The sequence below is a fragment of the Mus caroli genome, unplaced genomic scaffold, assembly GCF_978045245.1.
Source record: "Mus caroli unplaced genomic scaffold, Mus_caroli_1 scaffold_9, whole genome shotgun sequence".
In the NCBI taxonomy this organism is placed as follows: domain Eukaryota; kingdom Metazoa; phylum Chordata; class Mammalia; order Rodentia; family Muridae; genus Mus; species Mus caroli.
The window spans coordinates 87569296-87592994 of record NW_028227264.1 but is presented as its reverse complement, the minus strand read 5'-3'; the positions used below and the strand labels follow the sequence as shown (position 1 = coordinate 87592994).

The following is a 23699-nucleotide window of genomic DNA, read 5'->3' as shown; positions in this document are numbered from 1 at the left end:
CACTACACCTCACAAACCAAATTAGGTTTCCTGAATCTCCACTCTCAAAGGGATTCAATCATATTCCTTACCTTTAGAGGAGAGCGGTTAAGTATCTAACCAAGTTTAGCCATTGGAAACTAAGTGTCTAGGTTCTCAGGCTACACAGACCTCAGAGAGAGCTATGATGAACGCCGGCTGTAAATGTAATCCTATATGGTTATCTGAATATCTGCTGCAGATACACAAGGTGTGAAAGTAAGCTAATAGGAAAGCTGAATATTATTTACAAAAGCTAGGAATTCCTTGGAAGATAATTGTTTAGCCTTTCAGTATCACCTTGTTTCCTATGACAGAATGATGAGGGGAAATCTGAAGTGGTCCTTCTAATACATAGAAATACATGTGTGCTCAGTTATGTTGGGCTTTATCAGAATACACCTCTACGAATCATTGGTGAAAGAAGACCTTCATAGTTTTTACGTCTATCATCTAGATAATGTATACACATGGCTCAACAATTAGTAACGGGAATTCCCTGTAGATCTTCAAAAAAATTTTTTTTCTTGTATTAAAAGCAACATACTTTTAAGTTCAGCTTTGGTTTGTACACATTATTACTGATAAAGTATCTCTACTGCCACTCCGTGTAGTTTGTGGACTAACCTGAAACGTACACATGCCAACAACCACATAATTACTGCCACCATATGCAATCAGGTTTCCTGAATCTCCACTCTCAAAGGGATTAAATTCTACCACGTGCACATAATCTTCGCAATCCACTGTGTACGCAGCATTTCTTGTAGCATCTTGCTTCATCTTGTATCCCAAAGCTGGAGCAGTCAGTTGTAAGAATCAAATAGCCTTTTATTGCCTGTCACGAAACTGTGGATCACAAACAAAATTTACAAAGTGTTTGTCATTCAACAGAAGAATCATAATGGGGCTTGGTATAGCAATGTCAGAGCCAGCTCAAAAGAGAATTCTGCTTATATTAACACACACATGAATAAATTTAATACAAATAGAGTCCTAAGATTATTAAGCAATAGAGATGCAGCACTATTTGTAGTTGGAAAGTTGTACTGACATTGTCATATGCAAAAGTTCCATAAACGCTGGTACTACCAATAGTCCCTGCTTTGCCTATGAAGAAATTTGCCAAGTTCATCAACAGGTTGAGGATTTAAAAGACTTAGCATGTTTTGGGCCTACATGCTAGAGAAAACACAAATACACACACCTGCCTATCTCAGGACTATGCTACATTGTTTGTTCGAATTATATGACCTTTAACATTCTAATTTGACAGACCACCTGAACTCTCAAGGGTCCGATGAACTGGAAAGTCCCACCCCTGCCTAAAGACACATGGAGTCCAAGAGCCTTGAAGGATAATATCAGGTAGCAATAGTTACAACCAACCATTACCCATGCAATAAAATAAGGAGATTCAAAAATACAGGCTCTGGAGTAATGTGTGATACTAACGTTATTAACAACTGTCACAATCCTCAACTAATTTGTCTCGAGACAGGTAGTGTGTACTGTAGAATTAGCATTCTCACGTGCGAATTAATTTTTACTTTGTTGTTAATGAAGGAGGCTCCCTAGGCTAAGAAAGAACACCTTAAATCCTGAGTTATCTGCTGAGTTTTTTCAGATTAAGTCCCATCTTAGGGAGACTGGACACATGTTACGCGGGACTGGCAGGTGAGAAGACCATAGAGCAGAGAGGTATAAGGCATGCAGGGGACTTGAGGTCCGGATTTGATGGCAACCCCTGACCTCCAGGTCTTTAAAGCCCGGGGTCAGTATCCCTACGGTCCCTGGAGTTGTGTACCCCACGCGTCGCCCGAGAAAACCCATTCCCACCTTGCGAGGTCACAAGGAAGAGCTCTGGGAACAGGGAAGCGCCCCTGGGGAAGCAGCACAAGCCGGCGATCCCCGGTCAACGCACTCGATACGCACCTAAAGCAGGGGAGGCGACCTGGGCACAGCTCTCCGGACCACAGGCGGCCCGGGGCGCGCGCCCGCTCTGCTTCCGGGTCGGAGGGCGAGCGCGGCGATTGGTTCCCCGGTCGTGCCGCGAGATTTGAAAGGGACGCCGAGGCGATTCAAACCTCTGCTTTCTGGCGTCCTGGCTGCGCTGCTCCTCCCTCCACTTGCACCCAGCCTGGGTCGCCGGACGAGGTGGGTCTGGTCTCTTCTCTGCCCCCGGGTCGCAGTTCCACTGGGCATTCGGGCTGCTGCTCTGCGAACGCGTCTCGGTGACAGCGACGTGCCTTGTGCCAGCCAGTGGCGTTGTCTGCGCAGTGGCTTCGCCCTGACTTCACGGTGTCCCGTGGAAAAAAAAGACCTGGAAGGTCGCTAGGGCTTCGGCAAGACCGAAGCCCATCAAAATCTTCTTTTAGTCCGTTAGATCGGGGATCGGGCACACGACGGGTGCAGGCTCCCCAGATTTTCTGTCGTTGCATCCTTCAGAGGGCCATTCCGGACCAAACAAGGAGAATAACTGTCACCTGCCGTCTTTTAATGGAGATTTGCTAAGTGCTGGCAATAAGGAGGTTGGATATTTGCTTCACTGGTGCCTCATAATTCTGTTAAGTAGTCCCAAGTATGGACGTGGAGAAATCTGTGGTAATCACGAGGTACAGCTAATGCAGGGTGTGGTGGCAGGGATAGTTAGTGTAGTACTCTCACACTTTACCTTCCAGCGACAACTTCCCGTCTCAGACTTTCTGCTCCAGTGCACTTTGAATCCAGTTTAAAAGCAAGAGCTTATTCCCTCTGACACCTTCTATCTGTTTTGTTCATATCCAGCGTCTCATCAAGCCTTCACAACAGGCTGGGAGGTAGAACAGAGGGGGAGGCATACTCCTCATTGCTTTGTAATCATTCTTATACCTGGGCAGCCAGATCTAAAGTTAGGTACCCCTGGAAAAGCCGGAACTACAGTAGATATTGGCACGCCAGCCGAGATGCCTGTTTGTGAATAGCGAGATCTAATACTAATCATGGTTTTACATGTTTAAATGGTTGATGGAAAAAAAAATTATTTCAGGCAATCTAACCATATCACCCATAGCTCATGCTTTTATGTCTTCTTCAATTTTGTTTTTTGAGAGATAAATATGAGATAACCTAGGTGCTCATCAGAGAATTGTGAGTGAGGCCTGGGGAGGTGGCTCACTGGATAAAGCGCCTGGACAGCTATGAGGACTGGAATCCAAATCCCCGGGGCTAATGGAGACACTGGTGTAGTAGTTTGCTTGCAACCCCAGTGTGCCAGAGGTGTAGACAAGTGATGCCCGAGCAAGTCAACAAGGTGGAGAGCAGTGGAGAAGACACTCAGTGTCAACCTTGGGCCTCCATACACATGTGCTCACATAAAGGCGAACATATACGCACAGCAGACTTGTAAAAAGAGACACAGAGAAGACTGGAAGTAGATAGGGGCTGATTCCATAGCATGGCTGTCTAGAATACTGGCACATCTAGGCTTATTTTGAAAGGGTTCTGTATGCATGCAGGAGAAGTTAGGGAAAACTTAGAAATCTTGAATTTATGCCTTTTGGCTATTTACTAGCTTCGTGTCATTGAACATTACTTCATGTGTCAAATGCAGACATTTGTAGACTGACATCATCAGGACACGGGAGATGGAACAAAGTAATTAATATTAAATGTTTGGAAAGTATTTGGCACTAAGAAGCTTCATTTGTTCGATGGCTTATTATCAGTTTGCTGTGTAACAAAACATCAAAAACCATAGTCACTGTACAATAACAACCGAGTACTTGCTTTCAATCTGTGGGTCGGCAGTGTGGGCCGGATAAGTTATTGATTCCTCTGCTAGCCTTGAGCAGATGACTTAGCTGCTGCGGCTCACCTTCCATGTTGATGGCGTCTCCACAGGATAAGCTGCCTCTTTCATGGCTGTGAGTTTTATCAGTTGCCAGCAGGAAAACCGTACTTCTCTTCTGCATGCTTTCTTCAGCAGCTTAACTGGGCTTGGGAGTTAGGTCTCCCCAGAGGGGTCATTTGCTAGGAGGAGCAGGAAAGTCAACATTGAGGTGTAGCTGCGGGTGGGAACCACTGTAGCAAAAGGATCAAGGTAGTGTTAGTGAAGGGAAAAGGCATGTGAAGTAGACTGGGGGAGACCAAGCCCAGGCTTCTCAATGTCCTTAGAGAGTCATGCTTAGTTCTCCCAGACACAGGCTGTGACAGTCATGGGGAATGTTGTCTACTGAGGAAAGTTATTAGAAACTCTGCCAGAGTTTTTACTGGGGAGTAGACTCATAGGCATGCCCTGTCTAACATGTACCAAAAGAGACCAGAGTCAAGGAAATTAGGTGTTCATCATAAAACACATATGATTTATAAAAACAGTTCAGCACAGTTAAATACTCTTAATGGAAACTCTACTGGAATCTAAGTTTCTCGAGCCTTGCTATAGTAACTATTTTGCACAAACCTCTTAAAGCCTAGGCTTAGAATTCTAATTATTTCATAGTCTACTACTCAAATCAAGTCTAAGACTGTTCCCGATTCAAGTGAGCAGAAAAGAAAACCATTTATTTTGGAACAATACACTCCCACCCCAAATCTACTACATATAGTACCATTTGTCTCAAAACAACTATCTTAAAATATAGATTTAATTAGTGACATCTGTGTCTATAATTATGAATTTGCAGAATTTGCATGTCTGTTTTATGTGAATTTTCAAAATTGAAGGTTGGATTTTTATTATTTCAAAAGATTTGGCTTAAGAAAACTAAAGGAGAGGAAAATATGATTGGGCAGAAATTATATTATTCGTTTTTTTAAAATTTCATTAAAAGCAATCTTGGTAAATATGAAATGACTTCTTGTTCACTGCTTATTTTTTCTACCCATGCTTGCTTACACATGTTAAATGTTACTTTCCAATTAAAACAAGGCACTTTAACATTGTATTCTGTTCTTCTCTAAGAGGATGGCTGTGCTTAATCAGCTGCCCGTCTTGGGTATGATTAAAGAGTTTAGGAGGAGTTGGCGTGCTCTTTGTAGCTCTGAAAGAACTACGTTATGTGGTCCAGACTCCATGCTCCTGGCCCTGCAGCTGTCCATGGCAGAAAACAACAAACAGGTCAGTATACTATGGTTAGCTTAACTTTTTTAACCCAATTTTACTTGCTGCCCAGTATAATAAGTTTGAGCCTAATTACACACATCATTTTTCTTTGCATTATTTGCCTTCCAAAAATAGAGTGTTTCAGAAATGCTTCTGCATATCTGTCTCAAAATATTACAGTTGGAACTTTTGGAAAAAAATTGCCTGTATATCTGAAATGATTTATTTCGTGGGTATAATTTGAATGTAAAATGTGGATACTTGGTATCTCATGAAAGAAATCATAAAGATTAAATCTGTAGCTCTTATGATTAAATATATTCCTACTTAATAATTGTTCCTTTGTTCCCTAAAAAGAAGCCCTAGAGGAGCAGGTATCATTTTTATTCAATGTAAAGTATTTTATGTCTACTTTCAGCCCTCTGTTGTATGGATTTAGTGTTCTTAAATCTGTTTATGCATCAAAATCATTTGGGAGGTATTAGTTAATTAATTAATTAGTTTGTTTGTTTATTCTTCTCTCATATATTACATCCTGACTGCAGTTTCCCCTCCTTCCTCTCCTCTAAGTCCCTCCTTCCCACCTCCCCTCTCCCTAGATCCACTTCTCCTCCTTTCCCTTCATAAAAGAGCAGGCCTCCCAGAGATATCAACCAAACATGATCAAGGCAACCCATTTAGGAGGAAGAGGGATTCAAGAGCAGGCAAAAGAATCAGAGACAGCCCCCACGCCCAGTGTTGGGAGTCCCAAAAAGAACAACAAGCTACACAATTATGTATGCAGAGGACCTAGGTCAGATCCATACAGGCTCTCTAATTGTTGGTTCTATTTCTGTGAGCCCCTATGAGCACTGGTTATTTGATTCTGTAGGCTGTGTTCTTATGGTGTCTCTGATCCCTCTGGCTCCTAAAATCCTTCCTCCCCGTCTTCTACAGGATTTCATTTTGGGAGGTCTTTAAAATATATTAGTTCATTGGAGCTTGGTGCCCACAGGCCTGTAAATCCAGCTGCTCAGAAAACAGGTGATGATCAGAAAGGAGTTCAAAGCCTGTCTGGACTAAAGAGTGAGCTCAAAACTAGTCCATGCCTTGGGCTTTTGAGGCTCTGCCTCAAAATAACATGTAAAAGGGGGCTGGAGAAATCTCAGTGGTAGAGTGCTTCCATAGCACATAGGAGGTGCTAGGTTCAATCTCCAGGACTACAAACAAACAAACAACTCAAAGTTGCTGCCTTGTTGTCCTAATGGAGTCTTCACTGACCTGCTGGAAACTACCTTGAAGAAAATCTCTACAAAGTGATTCACTTACAGGCAGCTGGGATCCACCTTCCAATAGAGATGGGGAATTGAGTCCATTGAGACCAATGCTTGTTAATTCCTGTTTTGTTGTTGTTATTGGTGGTTGTAGTGTGTGTGTGTTTGTGTGTGTGTGTGTGTCCCTTCATTGGGTTTTGCCGGTGTGAAATTATTTATTGCCTATATTTTCATGGATGTACTTGACCTTGTTGGGTTAGAGTTTTCCTTCTAGTACCTTCTGTAGGGCTAGATTTGTGGATAGATATTTAAATTTGACTTTATCATGGAATGTCTTGTTTTCACCATCTATGATGATTGAAAGTTTTGCTGGATATATTAGTTGGGCTGGCATCTGTGGTCTTAAGAGTCTGCTGGACATCTGTTCAGGTCCTCTGACTTTTAGAGTAAGCTTCCTGTACCTTTATAAACATAACCTTCTTTAGGTTAGAATTTTTATTTTTGATTTTGCTTCAAATATTTTCTGGGCCTTTGAAGTGGGATTCTTCATCTTCAAGTTCTATTATTTTTAGATTTAGTCTTTTATGGTGTCCCATGTCTAAGAATAGATGTTTTGTGTCATGAATCACTTAGATATAATGTAATGTTTTCTTTGATGTATTTGTTTCTTCTGTCCTATCTTTAGTGCCTGAGATTCTCTCTTCTATTCCTTGTAATTCTGTTGGTGATGCTTGCTGGTATCTAGGCATCTGGGTTTGGGATAATTATTGGTTTAGGTGTCGATTTCTGAGCTTGTCTTTGTTAGATGGATCTTTTCTTTTCTTTTTTCTTCCTTTTCTTTGTTTCTGTTTCCTCTCTGGTCTTCTGGCTGGAGTGGCTTGTGCTTGACTAGAGGGTTTTTTCCTGAGTTGGAGGCTGGAGTTCTGGCAGCCTGCTGGGGGTCTTGAGGTTCTGGGTGCTAGTGTGGCCTCTAGTGGAGCAGGGGACTTCCACTGGAGGTGTGGGGCAGGATATGGTGATGAGGAGAGAAAGGGGTGTTGGGGTAGCTGGGTGGGTGCTAGGAGAGTGTTGGTAATCCGAAGGTTGGGGGCTTATCTGGGAATCTGGATGCTCAAGTGTCTTCTTGTGGAGGAAGGGTCTCTTAAAGATGCTTTAAGTCTGGATTTCGAATAACATATATGACTGGTTATCATAAAAGATATAAAGATAGAGATGTTTAATAATTCAAATGTTTGTTTTGGGTGTATTGTTTTTTGTGTGTTACTCTTAAGATCTCATGTCAACTATTTAATTACCTAATTCATCTTTGAATGGGACTATTGTAAAAGTATTAGCAGAAACTGGAAAAAAGTTAAAACTGTGGAAGGTAGCATATATTCCATTTCACAGACCTACATATGGATACTAAAATATATTTCCTTTTCATGCTGAATTGAAAATGATAAGTTAGAATTTTTAATGAGTTAAGGCTGTGCTCTTTGGAATTATTAATATCTTACATATTAATGTGGGAAAAAGAATGCATTGAATAAGAAGCAAACCTTCAGTGCATCTGCTGAAAATGTGTCATGTGGCTATCCAGAGAGATACTTGAAGGAAAGCTCTTATACTCAGATGAAATCCTGTCGGAAATGGTATTGGATCTCCTATCAGCTACTAGTGTAGTTAGATCACAATCTTTTGGTTTCTTTTAGGAAAAAAGAAGAAAAGAAGTAGAAGAGTAAATTTGCCTGCTTAGTAGCATCTGAGTATTCACAGAAAAGAGTATAACTTGCTTTTTAACACATTCATTATAATTTAGTGTATTTAGGACCAGAGAAGAAACAAAAGTCTTTGTAGGCTCTTAGTTTTACAGTGATACTTTTATTTCTCTGTAATAGTAAGAAAATGGAAATGAAGTCATAATAACAATAACCTGAACACTGAGACTGGATTTTAAAGCCAGTACTTGGGATATATTTTGTTATGTGGGAATTCATGGCACTGGGAATGTCAAGTAAGAGAGTAAGAACCCTGTAGTTGAGTATGGTATATTGTGCATGCATCCTGCCTCTGCCTCCCAAGTGTTGGGATTAAAGGTGCACTCTGTCATGCCCAACCCCATTTACCAAATTTTTTATCTGCAAACGTGCCTATTTATTTATATTTTATCAAAGTGTCAAGGTTTTTGTGTTTACTTTAACAGCATGCTGTTGTATTTTTCATATCAGTGAGATAAATGGACATTGAAGCATTAAGCACTCAAGTTGACCCTTGTTCTTTTGCATCTTTCAGCACAGAGGAGAATTTACAGTCTGTCTCAGTGACGTCTTATTGACATGGAAATTCTTCTTACACGAGAAACTGAACTTGCCCACTGAAAATATGAAAGTGGTCGAGCACTATGAAGACATTAAGAAAACATATGATGATTTCTTGAAGAATAGTAATACACTAGATCTGATTGATGTTTATAAAAAATGTAGCAGCTTGACCTCTAATTATGAGACTAACATGATTTCCTCTGTAAGTATTCTAAAATTAATTCTACTTTGATCAAATTAAAGTTCAGCTAAAATACTTTTATTTTAAACTACAGATAGAGTTACTAGTCTTATAACTATGGTGGGAGGCAGAGAATACTTCTTTGTTTTCAGAGTACAAACAAAAAAGACAAAAAGTTGATAATTTTTTTGCTTTTTAAATCATGTTAAAAAGTGGAAAATTTAGCTACCCAAAGCCTAGTTTTTACTTGAAAGAAATAGTTTTGAAAGAAAATATCTTGAAAGAAAAACTTTTGTTGGGTTTATGATATTGTTATTTGATATAAGAACATTTTTCTTGTTTTAAATATTTATTTATTTAATGTATGTGAGTACACTGTTGCTTTCTTCAGAAACATCAGAAGGAGGAGTCAGATCCCATTACAGATGGTTGTTAGCCACCATGTGGTTGCTGGGAATTGAACTTATGACCTCTGGAAGAGCAGTCAGTGTTCTTAACCACTGAGCCATCTCTCCAATCCCCTAGAACATTTTTCTTAATAGATAAAAATTTGGCAAAGAAATAAATTCCAAATGTCAGATTTCTTTTGAATTAGATCAAAGATTACCTGTCTACAACTTTTCTTTTTGTTGAATGTTCATGTTTATTAGGTGTGTGTTGTATAAACAATTGTTACACTTCTTTTACATGGTTTTATAGCTTCTTCAATAGACATGCCATATATTACTATCACAAAACATAACAATATAATATATGAGATAGTAGACTTCATAATATAAACATTGAATTTAATAGAAAAACATTTAAAAGCTGTAATATTTCTTAAATTTGTTTATATTAGAATTGATAAACTATTTAAAATCTATTTGTATATGTGCAGGTTTTATTTTTTGAGTGTTGACAATACTTTAATACTTCCTGTGTGCTAGTAAAGTAATAAGTAAATGTTGGTAATGGTTGAATAATTATACTTGGAATCAGGAATTATTTATTGTATTTTGTGAGATACTAAGCTCTTTTTATATGGTTATTAGTAATATATAAGTTCGTTGTAATAGAAATCTCTGGTATAAAACTATGGTTTAAGAAAATAGCAGCTTATTTTACTGCCTATAGAAGAGCCAGGTGATTCCTACTTAAATGGTCAAAGGTAGCTATTGAAGGTCTTGCATGAGAGCAGTACTCATTCAGGAGGCAGTGGGACCAAATGACCAGAGAAAAACAGGTCTTTGCCTCAGTCTGCTTGCTTGAAGCTTACTCGAGGGCGTGTGGGGAATGTAGTCTTTATTTGGAGTGGTGGTGTGCCAGGGTAAAAGCAGGCACTCTGTCAGTGAGTAGGAGGGAGAGCAGACCCTGGGCAGCTTGCTGTCTTTACTTCACTGGTACACCACACAGACCTTTGCCCTGTCATAACTTCTTCAAGCACACATTCACATGCACTCTTCTCCACATACAGCCCCTGAAAGAAGGCTTTAGCTTTTGCTTTTTCTTGCCTATAGGGCCGACTTGACTAACCCTCCATAGTTAATGTACAGAGGTAACCGTAGGTAAGCACTGACTTGTAGGAAGGAGAAAGAGAAGATGCCCAGAATCTTGGGCACAGCGTTTTCATCCTGTGCTTTTCCTGTTTATGGGGAATGTATTCTCTAACACGTTTCCTCACTGAGCCAATGGGACATGTAAAGGCTGCTTTTCAGCCTGTCTGTGTGGAAGATTGTCTGCAAATGTCAACATTTCTGTCGAACTCCAAAAATTAAACTGAAGCTGCAAAGTTCATGAAGAAAACTCTCAATTTCCAACAGCTTAAATATCAGGTGTTTTCTTCAAGGATATTTCCACTAACAACAAAGTTGTATAACAAAACATATCTCTGGATTGGTTTTTCAAAAGCACATTAAAATGTGACCCTAATTAATTTGTGCTGTGTCTTTAAAGTTACTATCAGAGTACTCCAGCTTGTTCCGATCTTTATGCTCTTGAATTCATGGCCTTAATAAAAGGTTGCTCTGTTTCTTATATGTTGTAGTTTAAATAATGCAGAGGTTATTGGGAATCAAGATAAAGATGAGGTAGTTCTGGACACATGACAATTCTTCTCTATCTGGGAGCATACAAGACTTTGGATTCTGACTGGAATCTCAGGGAGAGAGATTTGGGGCAGAGTTGGACTTCACATGAAAAGAACTCTTAAGTGTCTGGACTGCAACATTGGAACCCTATGGCCAGCAGAAATGTAGATCTCTGAAGAACTTAGGTACAGATGTGTGGACCCTCTGGGCTAGATCAACAGATGATGTCTCAGGGCTGGCAGGGTTCTGTCTGTCTCTCTAGCCAACGATTAGTCCCATCACCTCCTGTTGGTAAGGCTTGGAAGAACACGGAGGCTTCCTTGACCTCGGCAGGTGTCCCGCAGTCTTGTTGCTTTCTTCTAAGGCTGCGCAGTAGCACAGAGACCATGTTACCTTTTATTACTTGTAGAAACCATCATTTCAGAGAGAGAAACAACAACCCAGCCTGGGATCACGATCATCAGCCAGACAAGGATGGGTCAACTGGCCACGAATTATCAACCAAAGAGAGCTTTAGGGAGAATAACACCTAGAATACACAGAAATATTAAGTGCTTACAGAAATTCATGGATAACACACAAGCACAAGACTTGCTAGATCTTACCTAACAACGAAGATTCGCTTGCTGGGGATGCTATGTGATGACGTAAGGATGCTAGAGCACGCCCTCCAACCGTCGGACTGTGGGGGTGGGGGCGCAGTTTCCTACATTGAACTCTGGGTAGGAGAGCTCGGTTTTCCTGATGAAGCGACGCTTTAAAAAAAAAATCACACAAGACAGGACTCCCGAGGAAGCTACCCTTAGCTGTAGCCAAAGCCCTGTAATAGACGCCCTGGACTTCTGTGAACCGAGTGTGGAAGGTGGACTAATGTCTTCACGCCTTTCCCGGGAAATCCCTGTCCATGAGACAGAGGTCAGCACCACAGCTGCCTCTAGCAAAAGGAAGCCTATTTCCAGGGCTTCCAAGCAGTTAAGGCCCTGCCAGGACCTCTCAGCTCCTGGGGAAGATACCTCTGAGTCGGCCTCATTGATCCAACGGCCACCGCAGAAGCGACAGTCTCGAAACTCAACCTTACCCAAGGTTCTCCACAAAACCCGCAGGGGAAAGCGAGACCCCAAGAAGCTGGCAGCTGCCATGGAGCGGGTGAGGCAGTGGGAAAGTCGCCTTCTCCAGAACCTGGAGGAAGCCACGCAGCACCAGCTCACGGTTGAAACCGAGAAAAAGGAACCAGTGATTCAGCTCAACACAGAAGATCAGCCAGACGCCACCTCCGAGGGTCACACAGGCCATAGACATTTGTTATTTTGGACACATGACCACTAAATATAAAGCTGACGTTACTCTTACAAATGTTTACCACCTACTTTATATAAAAAAAAAAGTTTGCTCTTTTATTGTAAAAATGTAAACATCCTTGCCTTCAGCCCCATCCATCCCTCCTGATTTATCCACCCCTTCTTCAGGCACAGGGACATGCGTGCTGGCTCTTCTCAGAGAGGCAGCTAAAAGCTTGTTGGTAGAGTGGAATCAGCAGTTACTGGGTGAAACTGAGAACTGAGTTGGAAAAACAGTATTGCCTAGATGCCAAGGGCACATAAGGTCTAAGATGCTCTAAGAGGCAGGTGGGAAGGTTTATTTTTAAGCTTCAGTTTGGGTGGAAAATATTTCTTGCAGTTTTTGTCAGAATTGGAGGCATTTTTTTGGAGAGTTCCCAATCTTCAGAAAAATCAGGAAATCTACTGCAAATAGATGCAGGCTGGCAGCAGCAGCCATTGGGATAGTTCAATATTTCATCTACCCCAGTTCTGTGTGTTGTAGGAATTTACTGTGTAAGATGTTTTAGCATTTGCACCTTATGAACTTCCCCCTATGTAAATGGACTATTCAGTTGGCTCATTTTTTCTCGTAATTACTAATATGTTATAAAAATACCAGTTATAAAAATGATAAGTCTGTTAACTTTTCAAATAAAACATGAAACTATAAAGAAACATGAAAACTTGTTATGTAATGATATAAAAGCAAATACTTCCAAGTAATTCCTCCTAACTTTTGTGAAAAATAATCTGTTTTCATGACAACTTAGAAAAATATGGGGAAGCCCAGCGTGATGGCGCACGCCTTTAATCCCAGCACTCGGGAGGCAGAGACAGGCGGATTTCTGAGTTCGAGGCCAGCCTGGTCTACATAGTGAGTTCCAGGACAGCCAGGGCTATACAAAGAAACTCTGTCTCGAAAAACCAAAAAAAGAAAAAAGCGAAAAAAAAAATCTGGGGAAGATTTCCCAGTATAGCAGGTGTATTGACATACAAATTTGTATCCTAAGAATCCCAACAGAAAATTTAAAGAACTTAGAGGAAGAGTTACAGGACGTGACATGAAGATGTTAGCCGTTTCCCCAGAAGGGAAATGACCTGAAGATGTAATGAAATATTTGTCATAACAAATAGTACTGTTAGCTGAAGAGGAACCATAGTCTACTGATGATCTAAGTTCCAGGTTATATTGATGAGAAAAGATATATACATAGACATAATCTGATAAAATTCCTGGACTATCAAATATTATAAAATCCCTTAGTTATAATTGAATTTTATTTAGTTATGTTTGCTATTTAAAAAATACCCATGGAGGGAGTTACAGAGACAAAGTTCGGAACTGAGACGGAAGAAAGGACCATCGAGATGCTGCCCCACCCGGGGATTCATCCCATATTGCAACCACCAAACCCAGACACTATTGCATATGCCAGCAAGATTTAGCTGACAGGACCCTGATATAACTGTCTCTTGAGAGGCTATGCCAGTGCCTGGCAAATACAGAAGTGGATGCTCACAGTCAGCTATTGGATGGAACACAGGGCCCCCGATGAAGGAGCTAGAGAAAGTACCCAGGGAGCTAAAGGGGTCTGCAACCCTATAGGAGGATCAACAATATGAACTAACCAGTACCCCCCAGAACTATGTCTCTAGTTGCATATGTAGCAGAGGATGGCCTAGTCGGCCATCAATGGGAGGAGAGGCCCTTGGTCATATGCCCCAGTACAGGAGAATGCCGGGGCCAGGAAGCAGGAGTGGGTGGTTTGTGGAGCAGGGCCGGGGGAGGGTATAGTGGACTTTTGGGGTAGCATTTGAAATGTAAATGAAGAAAATATCTAATAAAAAAATAGATTAAATAGAATGTCCCTTCCCAACCATGGTAATTGTTTATCATTCAGTTTAAAAGGATTTGTGAAATTATGCAAAAGAATTTATGCTTATTTATAACTGTCCACAGATGTCCAGCAATACTTTGCACTGGAACATCTGGGACGATGTGCAGAATTTCACGGAGTATAGTATTCTGTGTCCTATACTGTTATTATACCATCTATCGCCTACAGATTCAACTTCGGGATTTTCTGTCTGGCACAGAGTATGCAGTCAATGACGAAGCTAATCCTCGTATGCCAGCGTCACCAGTAAAATGCAGCCAGGATGACGAGCAGGTACTGATAACACCTTCAGCCAGTTAAAGTAGGATTGAACCAATGTCATGAGTCTGGTCATTCATCAGGGTTATCAATGAATCTGGTGATTCATCAGGGTTATCAATGGATCTGGTTGTTGTTCTTTTTTTTTTTTTTCATTTTCCCACATTTTTTAAATTGTTTAAATAAAGCTGAATTTGCAAGGGATAAAACATTGGGATTGCTAAGAGTATCATTCTAATCTGTGTCCTTATGATTTGGCCAAGGTAACCAACAGACACTGTGCAAACACAGGTACAATTCACGGAGCCAGAGTACCGCTTATGGTTCAGGTTATCAGATTGTTTTTTTAGGTAAAACTCACATCTGCTGTCTTAGAGACTATGTTCCATAACTGACGGTGTTCTCACGGCAGTCTATATTGTACACATGACTCAAAATGAGTACCATGTCCAGGGTTGTCCAGGAGGTTTACCTTTCACCGACTAGCGTGCCAGGTGCCTCTGACCTCAGCTAACCATGAGCTGTGCTTATTAAAGTTTCTGTGTTTAATAGAATCACCGTTGGTGAGAGACCAAGAATGTTGGCAAAGTCAGCAAACTGTTTTGATGTATTTTTGAAGTCCTTCTTTCATGGCAGTCTACTCCAATAAAGTTAGCACATTTGATGAATCCCTCTCTTCGTTTTCAGGGAACATTGCTGAGTCTTCTGAAAGTCTTGCGCTAAACAAATTACACCTTAAAGAACAGATTCTATCGCTGCCTCTGACTAAATGCTTACGTGCTTCCTGGATTTACTAATGTACTTTAAAAAAAATTCTCCTTTTTCTTTTTCTGTCTTATTTAAAATTACCAAGCTCCTGTGCCATGTGTATGCCTGAAACTCTCCAGCATGCAGTTTTTGGAAAAAACAAAAAGGATAAGCGCAATGTCTAATGTCTCCGGGTGTTCCTAAAATAGTCGTGTGGCTCTGTTGATGGTTTAATCTTTAAGGACTCCCTAATTCTCTTTTCCTTCCTTTGTCTACTTAATTAATACTCTGCTGTTCTTTAACCTGTCCCTGTGTTTGTTGTATCTCTAATAGAAAGTTGTGAGATTTACTGTTGATATTTAATATTTAATATTTTCTAAGAAATAACTTCATGACCTATATGGAATATTTCACTTTAGGAATATTTCATATTAGGAAATAGAAATTCAGGTTGTCCTGAACTGGCAAATCCCTGTAATATAAAACTTAGTTTCCACTTTGCAGTTATCAACAAAGACCCGTGAGAAGGTCCTGTGACACCACGGTAACAATCCTGTTTCCCAGCAACCTTTTACTTAATGGACTTTTTAATGCATGCAATTATGACCCTTGTCTGAATCAGTTGTTTTTCTGGCATTTGTAGAACCATTGAGTTTTTGATTTGTAATGTCTTCATTAAATTACCTTCAGTCACCAAAGGTTTATCTTGTCTAATGGGGTAAATACAGTTTGTGAAGGTCATTGCCTAAACCTCTTTACCAATGTAGGAGCTGGTGTGATAGAGCTACACTAGAGGTAAATTGGATAAATACTTTTTCTAATTGTCTTTGTTTGTTCACCCAGTGCTAAAAGTTGCTGTACTTTTCGTGCTAAAATGGAGGGAGCCCGGTTAAAGTACCCTAGTGTCCTTTTTCATGTGCCCTAGTAGACTTCTTTTGAATAATTTCTTATTTCTGGTATAGAAAAAAAATATCAGTCCTACTTTCTGCCCAGAATACCAGGTTCTTTATAATGATTTTATAACTATTTACTCTTGTTGAGAATTAATTTTTAAAATTTGTTTTCTATTTGTTTTTGTTCTTGTCCTGAATATTTACAAATGCTAATCAAACATTTTTTTACTTAATGAGTGTGTTCCTGTATATCAAGTGAGCACCAAGTACTGTCTTATCGATCTTGTCTCTGATATTTCTCTTACAGACTGTGTTTGTGTGTATGTGAGGTTTGATGGCCAGCATTATACCTATGTCAGTAGCAAGGCGTCTCTGTTCTCTCTTAAGTATGTTGTAAGGAGGACATGGTAATTGTCATGCTCTTTCAAGAAGAAGGACTGACTTGTGTGTGAACTGATGAAAGCTCTTAAATAGAGAACGCAGTGTCCCAAAGCCCAGCTGCAGCAAAGGGTTAAGTGGCCAGGAGAGATGCGCTTCCACTAGGCTTGCGTATGCTCTTTTATTTTAAAAAGACAGACACTTGAGGTAGAGCTAAGTGGTAAAATGTGTGGAACCTGTGTCTGGCTCTGGGTTTCAGATCCTGGACTCCATTCCAAACACAAAAACAAAGCAAAGACATAACAGACACACACACACAAACACACAGAAAACCACTCCATCAAAAAAACACAGAAAACCACTCCATCAAAAAACACACAGAAAAACACTCCATCAAAAAACACACAGAAAACCACTCCATCAAAAGCACAGAAAACCACTCCATCAAAAACACAGTAGTTTCTTTCTCGAGTTATATTTTCTTTTTCTATTTTGTTTTAAGTCAAACTATATATGACTTATTAAATCTATTTTCTATAATCATGAAAGTTGAGGTTGAACATAAGCAGTTATGAACAGAATTCAGCTTTCATCCTCCCTTTAGTGTGAAAAAGTTAGAAAGCATCTATAAAGTCCGATGAAGGCTCCGGTTAACGTCTGAGCAGGTAGCTGAGTGAGGCCCAACTGTTCCACAGTAAGCATGCTTCCTAATTGTTTAGACTGACCCTGACTTTGAGGAAAGGAACCAAAATGGCAGACTAACCAGTCCGAAGACGACAATGTAGAGAAGAGCCCACTGTCCTAAGGAGGAACACCTTCTCTGACACACTACCAAAGCCAGTTTTCGGGATCAGGTCCTGACAGGTGTCTGCTTTTAAGGGTGCGCTACTGAGGGAAGGTGGAAGAAAACACAGATATTCTTACACCACCAGGAGTTTGTGTCAAGCAACAGTCAGGTGTCAGCACTAGCAGGAAGGAGATGCTCTTCTGCACATCAGTCTAGCTTTGGAAAGTCTCTCTTAGGAGCACTGCCACAACAGTGAAGGGTGCTGTATGCTTGCACATAGCTCAAAACAACACACACTTCCACACACACTTGCACACGCACATGGGCACACTCGTTCATGTGCATATACCCCCACATTAAAAAGAGATTTTTTTTAAAAAAAAATAAAACTTGATGTAGAAAATACCTTTTAATACTATACAGCCAAAAAAAGTAGAGTCTTAAAATACGCACACTTCACTTGGCATCCCCAGCAGCCATCAGCTGGCCATGCCTTCTCTGTTCTGGCATGGCTTATCCTGCAGAGCGGTTCCCAGGCTTGCTGACATTGGCTTCCCCCTTTTCACGTTGGGTACCTGTCTCCTTTCTAGGTACCTTTCTAAGGCTTGTGCCTGACTTAGCAGGTGCCTTTAGAAATCAGTATATTTAAGGTTAAAAGAGACTTTTGGGGATGCAGTCTTGCAGAGGTATATTCTGATCATCAGATACATTTACTAATGGCACACCAAAGTCTTCACATGGAGTAGTAAGATGAATTTAAGAAATACTCTTTATTTGATGTTACCCTACTTTGCCCCCCCTAAAGTGTTAAACCATTGCTTTAGAAATTCTGAAGTAACAAAGTGGAATATACGAGAAGGCTCCCTGCCAGGTCTTTAAGCAAATAAAAAAAATTTTAATCTAATAAATGTTTTTGTTATTACACATAAGCATTTATCTGCTAGTCAGGAACATCTTTAGCAAGGAAGGCAAGTAAAACTTTTTGTTTAAAAATCCTGACCTCAAATTAAGGTTGGGTATTTGCATTTTAGTAGGAGTTAAAGGAGACTATGGACAGAATCAATTTACTAAGCAAATAGAACATCTCTTCTTTGATGTCTTGATAAAGCTCTAGTCTTGTGCAATTTTTCAAATTAGGTCCTTGCTTCTGGATGTAATAACTGTGTTTATGGACTGCTTCTCCAAGGAGCCTCTTAAAAACACACTTGCACATACAAGAGCCCAGAAACCATAACTGCCATGTTATCTGACCATAATGAGAGGGATGCAGGTCCAGCTGCAGCCAGAGCTTGAAGAAGTCCTCCATCTGTGAGGACTCCAAGATGCTTTCCCAGCAGCGTAGATGAGAGAAATGGAATTCGTAAGCCATAAAGAGCAAGTTGTAGGTATGGAAGCTTAAAGTTTGGCTTCGAACACACACACACACACACACACACACACACACACACACACACACACACATTCGCACGTGTGTGTAGAGGCACTCCTGTTCCTTGCATAGAGACACTTCTCTGACTTAGGCTGAGACTTAGGCCGAAAGCGGCACTAATCTATGCATACAAACACAAATATTTAGAAGGTGGTTTGACAGCATGACACCATATGTGTTTAGTAAAACGACAGCAATAGATCTTTTCTCACTTCTGTCAGCCTTACAACTTCCCTAGTCACAGGCTTTTGACCAGGTTTGTAGTAGTAGGGATGAATTCCATTCTGTAATATGAGTCTCAAATCCAGTCAGAAAGTGTCTGGTTACAGCCATAACAAACAACCAGCCCTATTGTACCCGTGGGTACATGTTTCCTAGCATGTCCATTTGGTAGCATGCACACTGCTAGGTAAAACCATTGGCAACCTTTCCCTATGAGTACCCTGCACAGTACCTTCTGGAACTATGCAAGAACTAATGAGTAGTCTTGCTCTAGTTAGAAGTAAATGTGTTGTGTCTTCAGTAATACGGTCTGATTCTCTATTTCTGGTAGGCAACCAGGAGCAGTGATGGTAGCCTGCTTTGTTTTGAGGGTTTGAGAGTCTCCTTGGCCAAAAACCTATAGGGAGGTATTCTGCCCCTTACACTGGGCTAAGAAAACCTAGATAAAGAAAGTACTTTCCTTAAGTTTGGAGAGGATACATTATGGGGCTTCAGATTTCTGATGTTATTGGAACATTTGTGAATTTCTTGTTTTGACCGTGACTTGAGTTCAGCATTTGTAAATCCAATATCTGAAGGGATGGGCTAGATTTCAAGTATACATTATGACAATTGGAACTAGAAACAAGTGATTCCAGAGCCATAAGTGGTAGTCATAGTTGAAAGGAAAAGAACACAAAGAGAGTCCATAAGAGTTTAATGTTGCTGTGATCTAATTGTCTTGCCTTCCTTACTTCCTTCCTTTTCTTGATTATGCTTTGGTGTCAAATCTAACTTCACTGCCCAATGCTCGGATTTAAGGATTTTCTCCTATGTTTTTCTCTAAAAGCTGTACAGCAGCTATATTGTAAATTTAAGTTTATGATCCATTTGAGCTAATGTGCATAAAAGGTGTGAGCTTTGGATTGAGGTTCGTGTGCTGCCACATGAACGTGGAGACCTGTTGGCCCAGTCCCCGTAATGATACTTTGGCTGTTTTGTACTTTTGTTGCTGTGTCTTTGTCTATCTGCTTCTGGATTCGTTTCAAATTCTGCTGACCTGTGTATCTGTCTTTTTGTATACACTTCTCTATCTTGATTATTATAATTCTGCAGAAACTCTTAAGATTATTTCATATATTTAATATCTTTTTATATGACTTACATATTTCTTGGTAAATTTGTTAATGCTCCCAGAAGTCAGTTAATATCAATACTCACTAAATTTCATTGTTTTCTAAACATTTATTTCATTCATTTTGATATTTGGTTATTTCATTATGTCAAAGTCATTATCTAATAGTTCTCAAAAACTTAAGCATTTAACTGTAGCTCTGTGCCTGGTATCACAATAGGATATAGACTTGGGTCCAGTGGCAAGATGGCTCCTGCTGTAAGGTTCTAAAACTGTGTCCTTGGCTATTATTTCCTGGCAGGCTTATACAGGGAAATAGGGTGAAATCTCACCAGAAAGGCCTTGTTGCGAGGTATCCTTTTATATCACTTTGTAAGGGTAAGTTTCTAGTAGCCACTGTAGTTAGTATTTGCTTGTTATTAAGTTCAATCAGTAAGAAAGAATATATTAACTGTCCAATTTGTTCCCAGTTTGTCTAGCTGTTCCTTTTGCCTAAAGAATGGGATGCAGAGTTGTGATTACATGATTCTATATGTTCTTTCTGCATATATATTTAAGAAAAAGGTCTAGAACAACTGCAATAAAGAAAATAACGAATACTTTTCTGTATAGGTACGGGTATTGGTAAAGAAAATTTTCTTTTCATATTTGAGCCTGCTAGTGAATTCAAAGAATGACCTGGCTTTGGCTTCCATTCTCAACATCCCTGATCGAGGACTGGGGAGAGAGGCCTTCACCAACTTGAAGCATGCTGCTCGAGAGAAACAGTTGTCTATGTTTCTGGTATGGATGCTTGCATTTTCAGGGCTTGTCATTATAATGAAACAATTTTTAAGTAGTTCGTTTATGTTTTTTATCTTCGTATTTGAAAAGCCATTGAGTTTTAATTTTTCCTGTGTCTTCCAAGTTTAGCAAGTAAGAATTTCTGTTAAGCAGTATTTCTTACAAAAATATATTCCTTAGGCCATTACCCCTAATAAATAAATGTACTGGTTTTCTCCTCTTCGCTCTTATTTTCTCCTTCCTTCTTTCTTTTCTTTACCATGAGGGGTTGGCTATGTGGCCCAAGGTGATCACAGATTCTCAATCTCCTTGCCCATATTTCACAAATGCTGGGTTATAAACATGCATTACTGTGCCTGGCTTTGATAGATTCTTCTTGAATAAGTATTTCTAAGGGCAAAAATCGTCAGACATAGCATATGTGATGTTTGTTTACATGATACATACCTGTATATCAGGAACTTTGAGAAGTCCTTCAGTGAAGCAACATGTCTTATGAACAGTTAACCTTGTTACTTCATCTGTGATTCCTCAAGCTGTTTGACCATACAACTTCCCCACAAGTTACTTATATTCTATAATGTGCTTAAAGGGTAATTTGGAAGATACTGTTTTTGGAACATTTCATCTTTTTGATGGAGATGTTCTTCAGTTAGCTATCACATACACATTTTTGTCAATGTAAAGACAGTACTTTCAGCTGTTTATCCTGGGATGTAAAAGCTTGCTGGAATCTAGTGGTTATCTGGTACAAATCTTATTTCATATCAAAGGTAAAATAAAGGTTTGGTTCCATTGGAAACAATGGAGTAGTTGACATTGAAAATGAATTTCTTCTCTGTAATGATTTCAGTAGTTAGTTTTCCGTATAAATGAAACTATATTCTTGAACAAAATCTGCACAGGCAAGGGTCTGCTCTTACTATGAACACATTCCTTTATCCTTGCTTCAACATCTGACTTGACATATCAGTTTCATCCCAGCTACTAGCTGTCGGTCTCACCCTGTGTCCTGTGGGGTCCACATGACACTTGCTCCTGAGATTAGCTGCTCCTCAGCGTGTGACATGATCCACGAAGTGTGCTTCATTGACTCTGCATCCCTAGGATTACATAAGTGTACCCAGCTTCAAGATCTCTGTTGTAGTTTAACCTTTAACATCTTTACAAGGTGCTAAGTGGTCCATATTCCTTCACAGATGGCCACGTCATTTATCAGGACATTGGAGCTTGGAGGAAAAGGATATGCACCGTCACCATCAGATCCTCTGTGGGCGCATGTAAAAGGCCTGGCGGCGTTTATTAATTTCATTGACAAGCTAGATGAAATTCTTGGAAAGATACCAAATCCAAGGTAACCATTTAGAAATCATAAATGTTTGTTGTTAATCTCTCCTTAAAACTTCACAGATTCAGAGGTAGGAATGAAGATAATACTGAAATCACCAAGCATGGGACCAAAGCACAGGTAGAAGAAATAAAGTAGCAAAATGAAGAAATCATAACTACATGACCGTCCTCAAAATAGCTGTCTTGTGTGTATGAAAACCCAGATATATTCAAATTGAGTTTGTTTAGTTAAGATAGTTATTATTTACTGTTATCTGGAAGAAACTTTTTTTTTTTTCAGAACTGGAAATGATCAAGTTATTTTTTTAAGAAGTGTTTTACTTAGCAATAAAGGAAACTAACACAAAGAATGAGGAAGAAAATTGAAAAGTGAATGAATTCCATATTCTGGTTCTTGCTATTTTTCATCTTCTTACATCTGCGCATCTTTGGTTTATCTAGGATTTTTTTTATGTGACATTAGAGATGAACATGCTTTTTAAATCAGGAAAACGTGCATTTATAATAGCGGTATGTTAGGTGTTAGAGTCATTTTGGGGGACTGGAGTAGCTTGTACCTATTAGCTGTTGCAGATTGCTGTCATTTTGATTGGTGAGCCACAGCATTTTTCAAATAAAAGTAGCTGATGCTTACTGAACACTGTGCTGGGCATTGCTTTAAACCCTTTTCTGTAGCTAATCCCTTGGTCAGTATACAGCCTCACCTGGTGGATGCCGTTAGCGTTGTCAGTTCAGAGATGAAGACTGCAGTGTGGGGATGAAGCAGTGTGCTCTGGATTGTGCTGTTGTTGAGTGGCAGAGCTTGGACTTGAGTTTATCAGTTCAGTTCCTGATACACATCCTTTTATCATCTCCTGAGGGGCTTGTTTCCACTTTATCCCACATTATTCATTAAAACTTCCATATTTGTTTTCTTTTTTTGTTTAACGTATGTGTGTACCTTTATGGGTGCGGTGGGGTACATATGTGCCATGATGTGGAACTGGGGATCAGAGGACAGTCTGCAAGATTCATTCCTTTCTACCATGTGGATCCAGGGATTGAACTCAGGTTGTCCGGGTTAGCAGCAAGTACCTTTACCCACTGAGCCATTTTGCTAGCCCCCAATTCCATATTTTTAAGGGTTTTGTTCTGAATTGCATTGTATCTTATGTGGGTATCTATCACATAAGGGCAGGAAGGTGGCTGGTTGTATTGTATCTGTACTCAGGAAGTAGAGTGTAAAAGAAAATTAAGCCAGTGTATAAGGCCGCAAGATCCACCCGAGTGGACCACTTCCTCAGAGAGGTTTTGCACCCTTCCCAAACAACTCTCCCAGGTGGGCCCCACTGTTCCAACCTGAGTCCAAGGGAGATACTCCATATTCAAAACATCCTTTTCTTTGGATTCCTTTCCTGTTCACTTTTCATCAATTACTTATCAAGCTTGACAGATTTAATATTTGTCCTCCTATGGGTCTATCCTCTGCCGTGCAGACATTCCTTCTGCAGTCTCCTTAGTCCATCCTCTGCCCTGCAGACATTCCTTTTGCAGCCTCCTTTAGTGTTCACTGCATACCTTCGCCTGCCGGGCCTTCTTGAGAGAAGAGGAACTAGACTAGAAAGCTTCCTCAGC

General features: G+C 40.1%; 2 protein-coding genes across 3 annotated transcripts in view; one reads left to right on the top strand and one right to left on the bottom strand.

The window, feature by feature from the left end:
* Nup37 (nucleoporin 37) overlaps window positions 1-2022 on the bottom strand; it is a 32430-nt gene extending 30408 nt beyond the window's left edge. Inside the window, exons 1-2 of one of the 2 annotated variants that reach the window (XM_021174439.2) lie at window positions 1954-2022; window positions 646-867 (exon numbers count right to left, since the gene is read on the bottom strand). In XM_021174439.2, coding sequence (XP_021030098.1) covers window positions 646-801 — 156 coding nt within the window. In that variant the 5' untranslated portion in view covers window positions 802-867; window positions 1954-2022. Of the gene's footprint in view, window positions 1-645; window positions 868-1857 lie in introns of both variants that reach the window. The other variant, XM_021174440.3, reaches the window with a different exon arrangement.
* Window positions 2023-2122: 100 nt separating this feature from the next.
* Window positions 2123-23699, top strand: part of Parpbp (PARP1 binding protein) — a 45276-nt gene continuing 23699 nt past the window's right edge. The window contains exons 1-6 of the mRNA XM_085843076.1: window positions 2123-2175; window positions 4961-5116; window positions 8629-8859; window positions 14293-14397; window positions 20565-20735; window positions 21935-22089. Coding sequence (XP_085699202.1) covers window positions 4964-5116; window positions 8629-8859; window positions 14293-14397; window positions 20565-20735; window positions 21935-22089 — 815 coding nt within the window. The 5' untranslated portion in view covers window positions 2123-2175; window positions 4961-4963. The remainder of the gene's footprint in view (window positions 2176-4960; window positions 5117-8628; window positions 8860-14292; window positions 14398-20564; window positions 20736-21934; window positions 22090-23699) is intronic.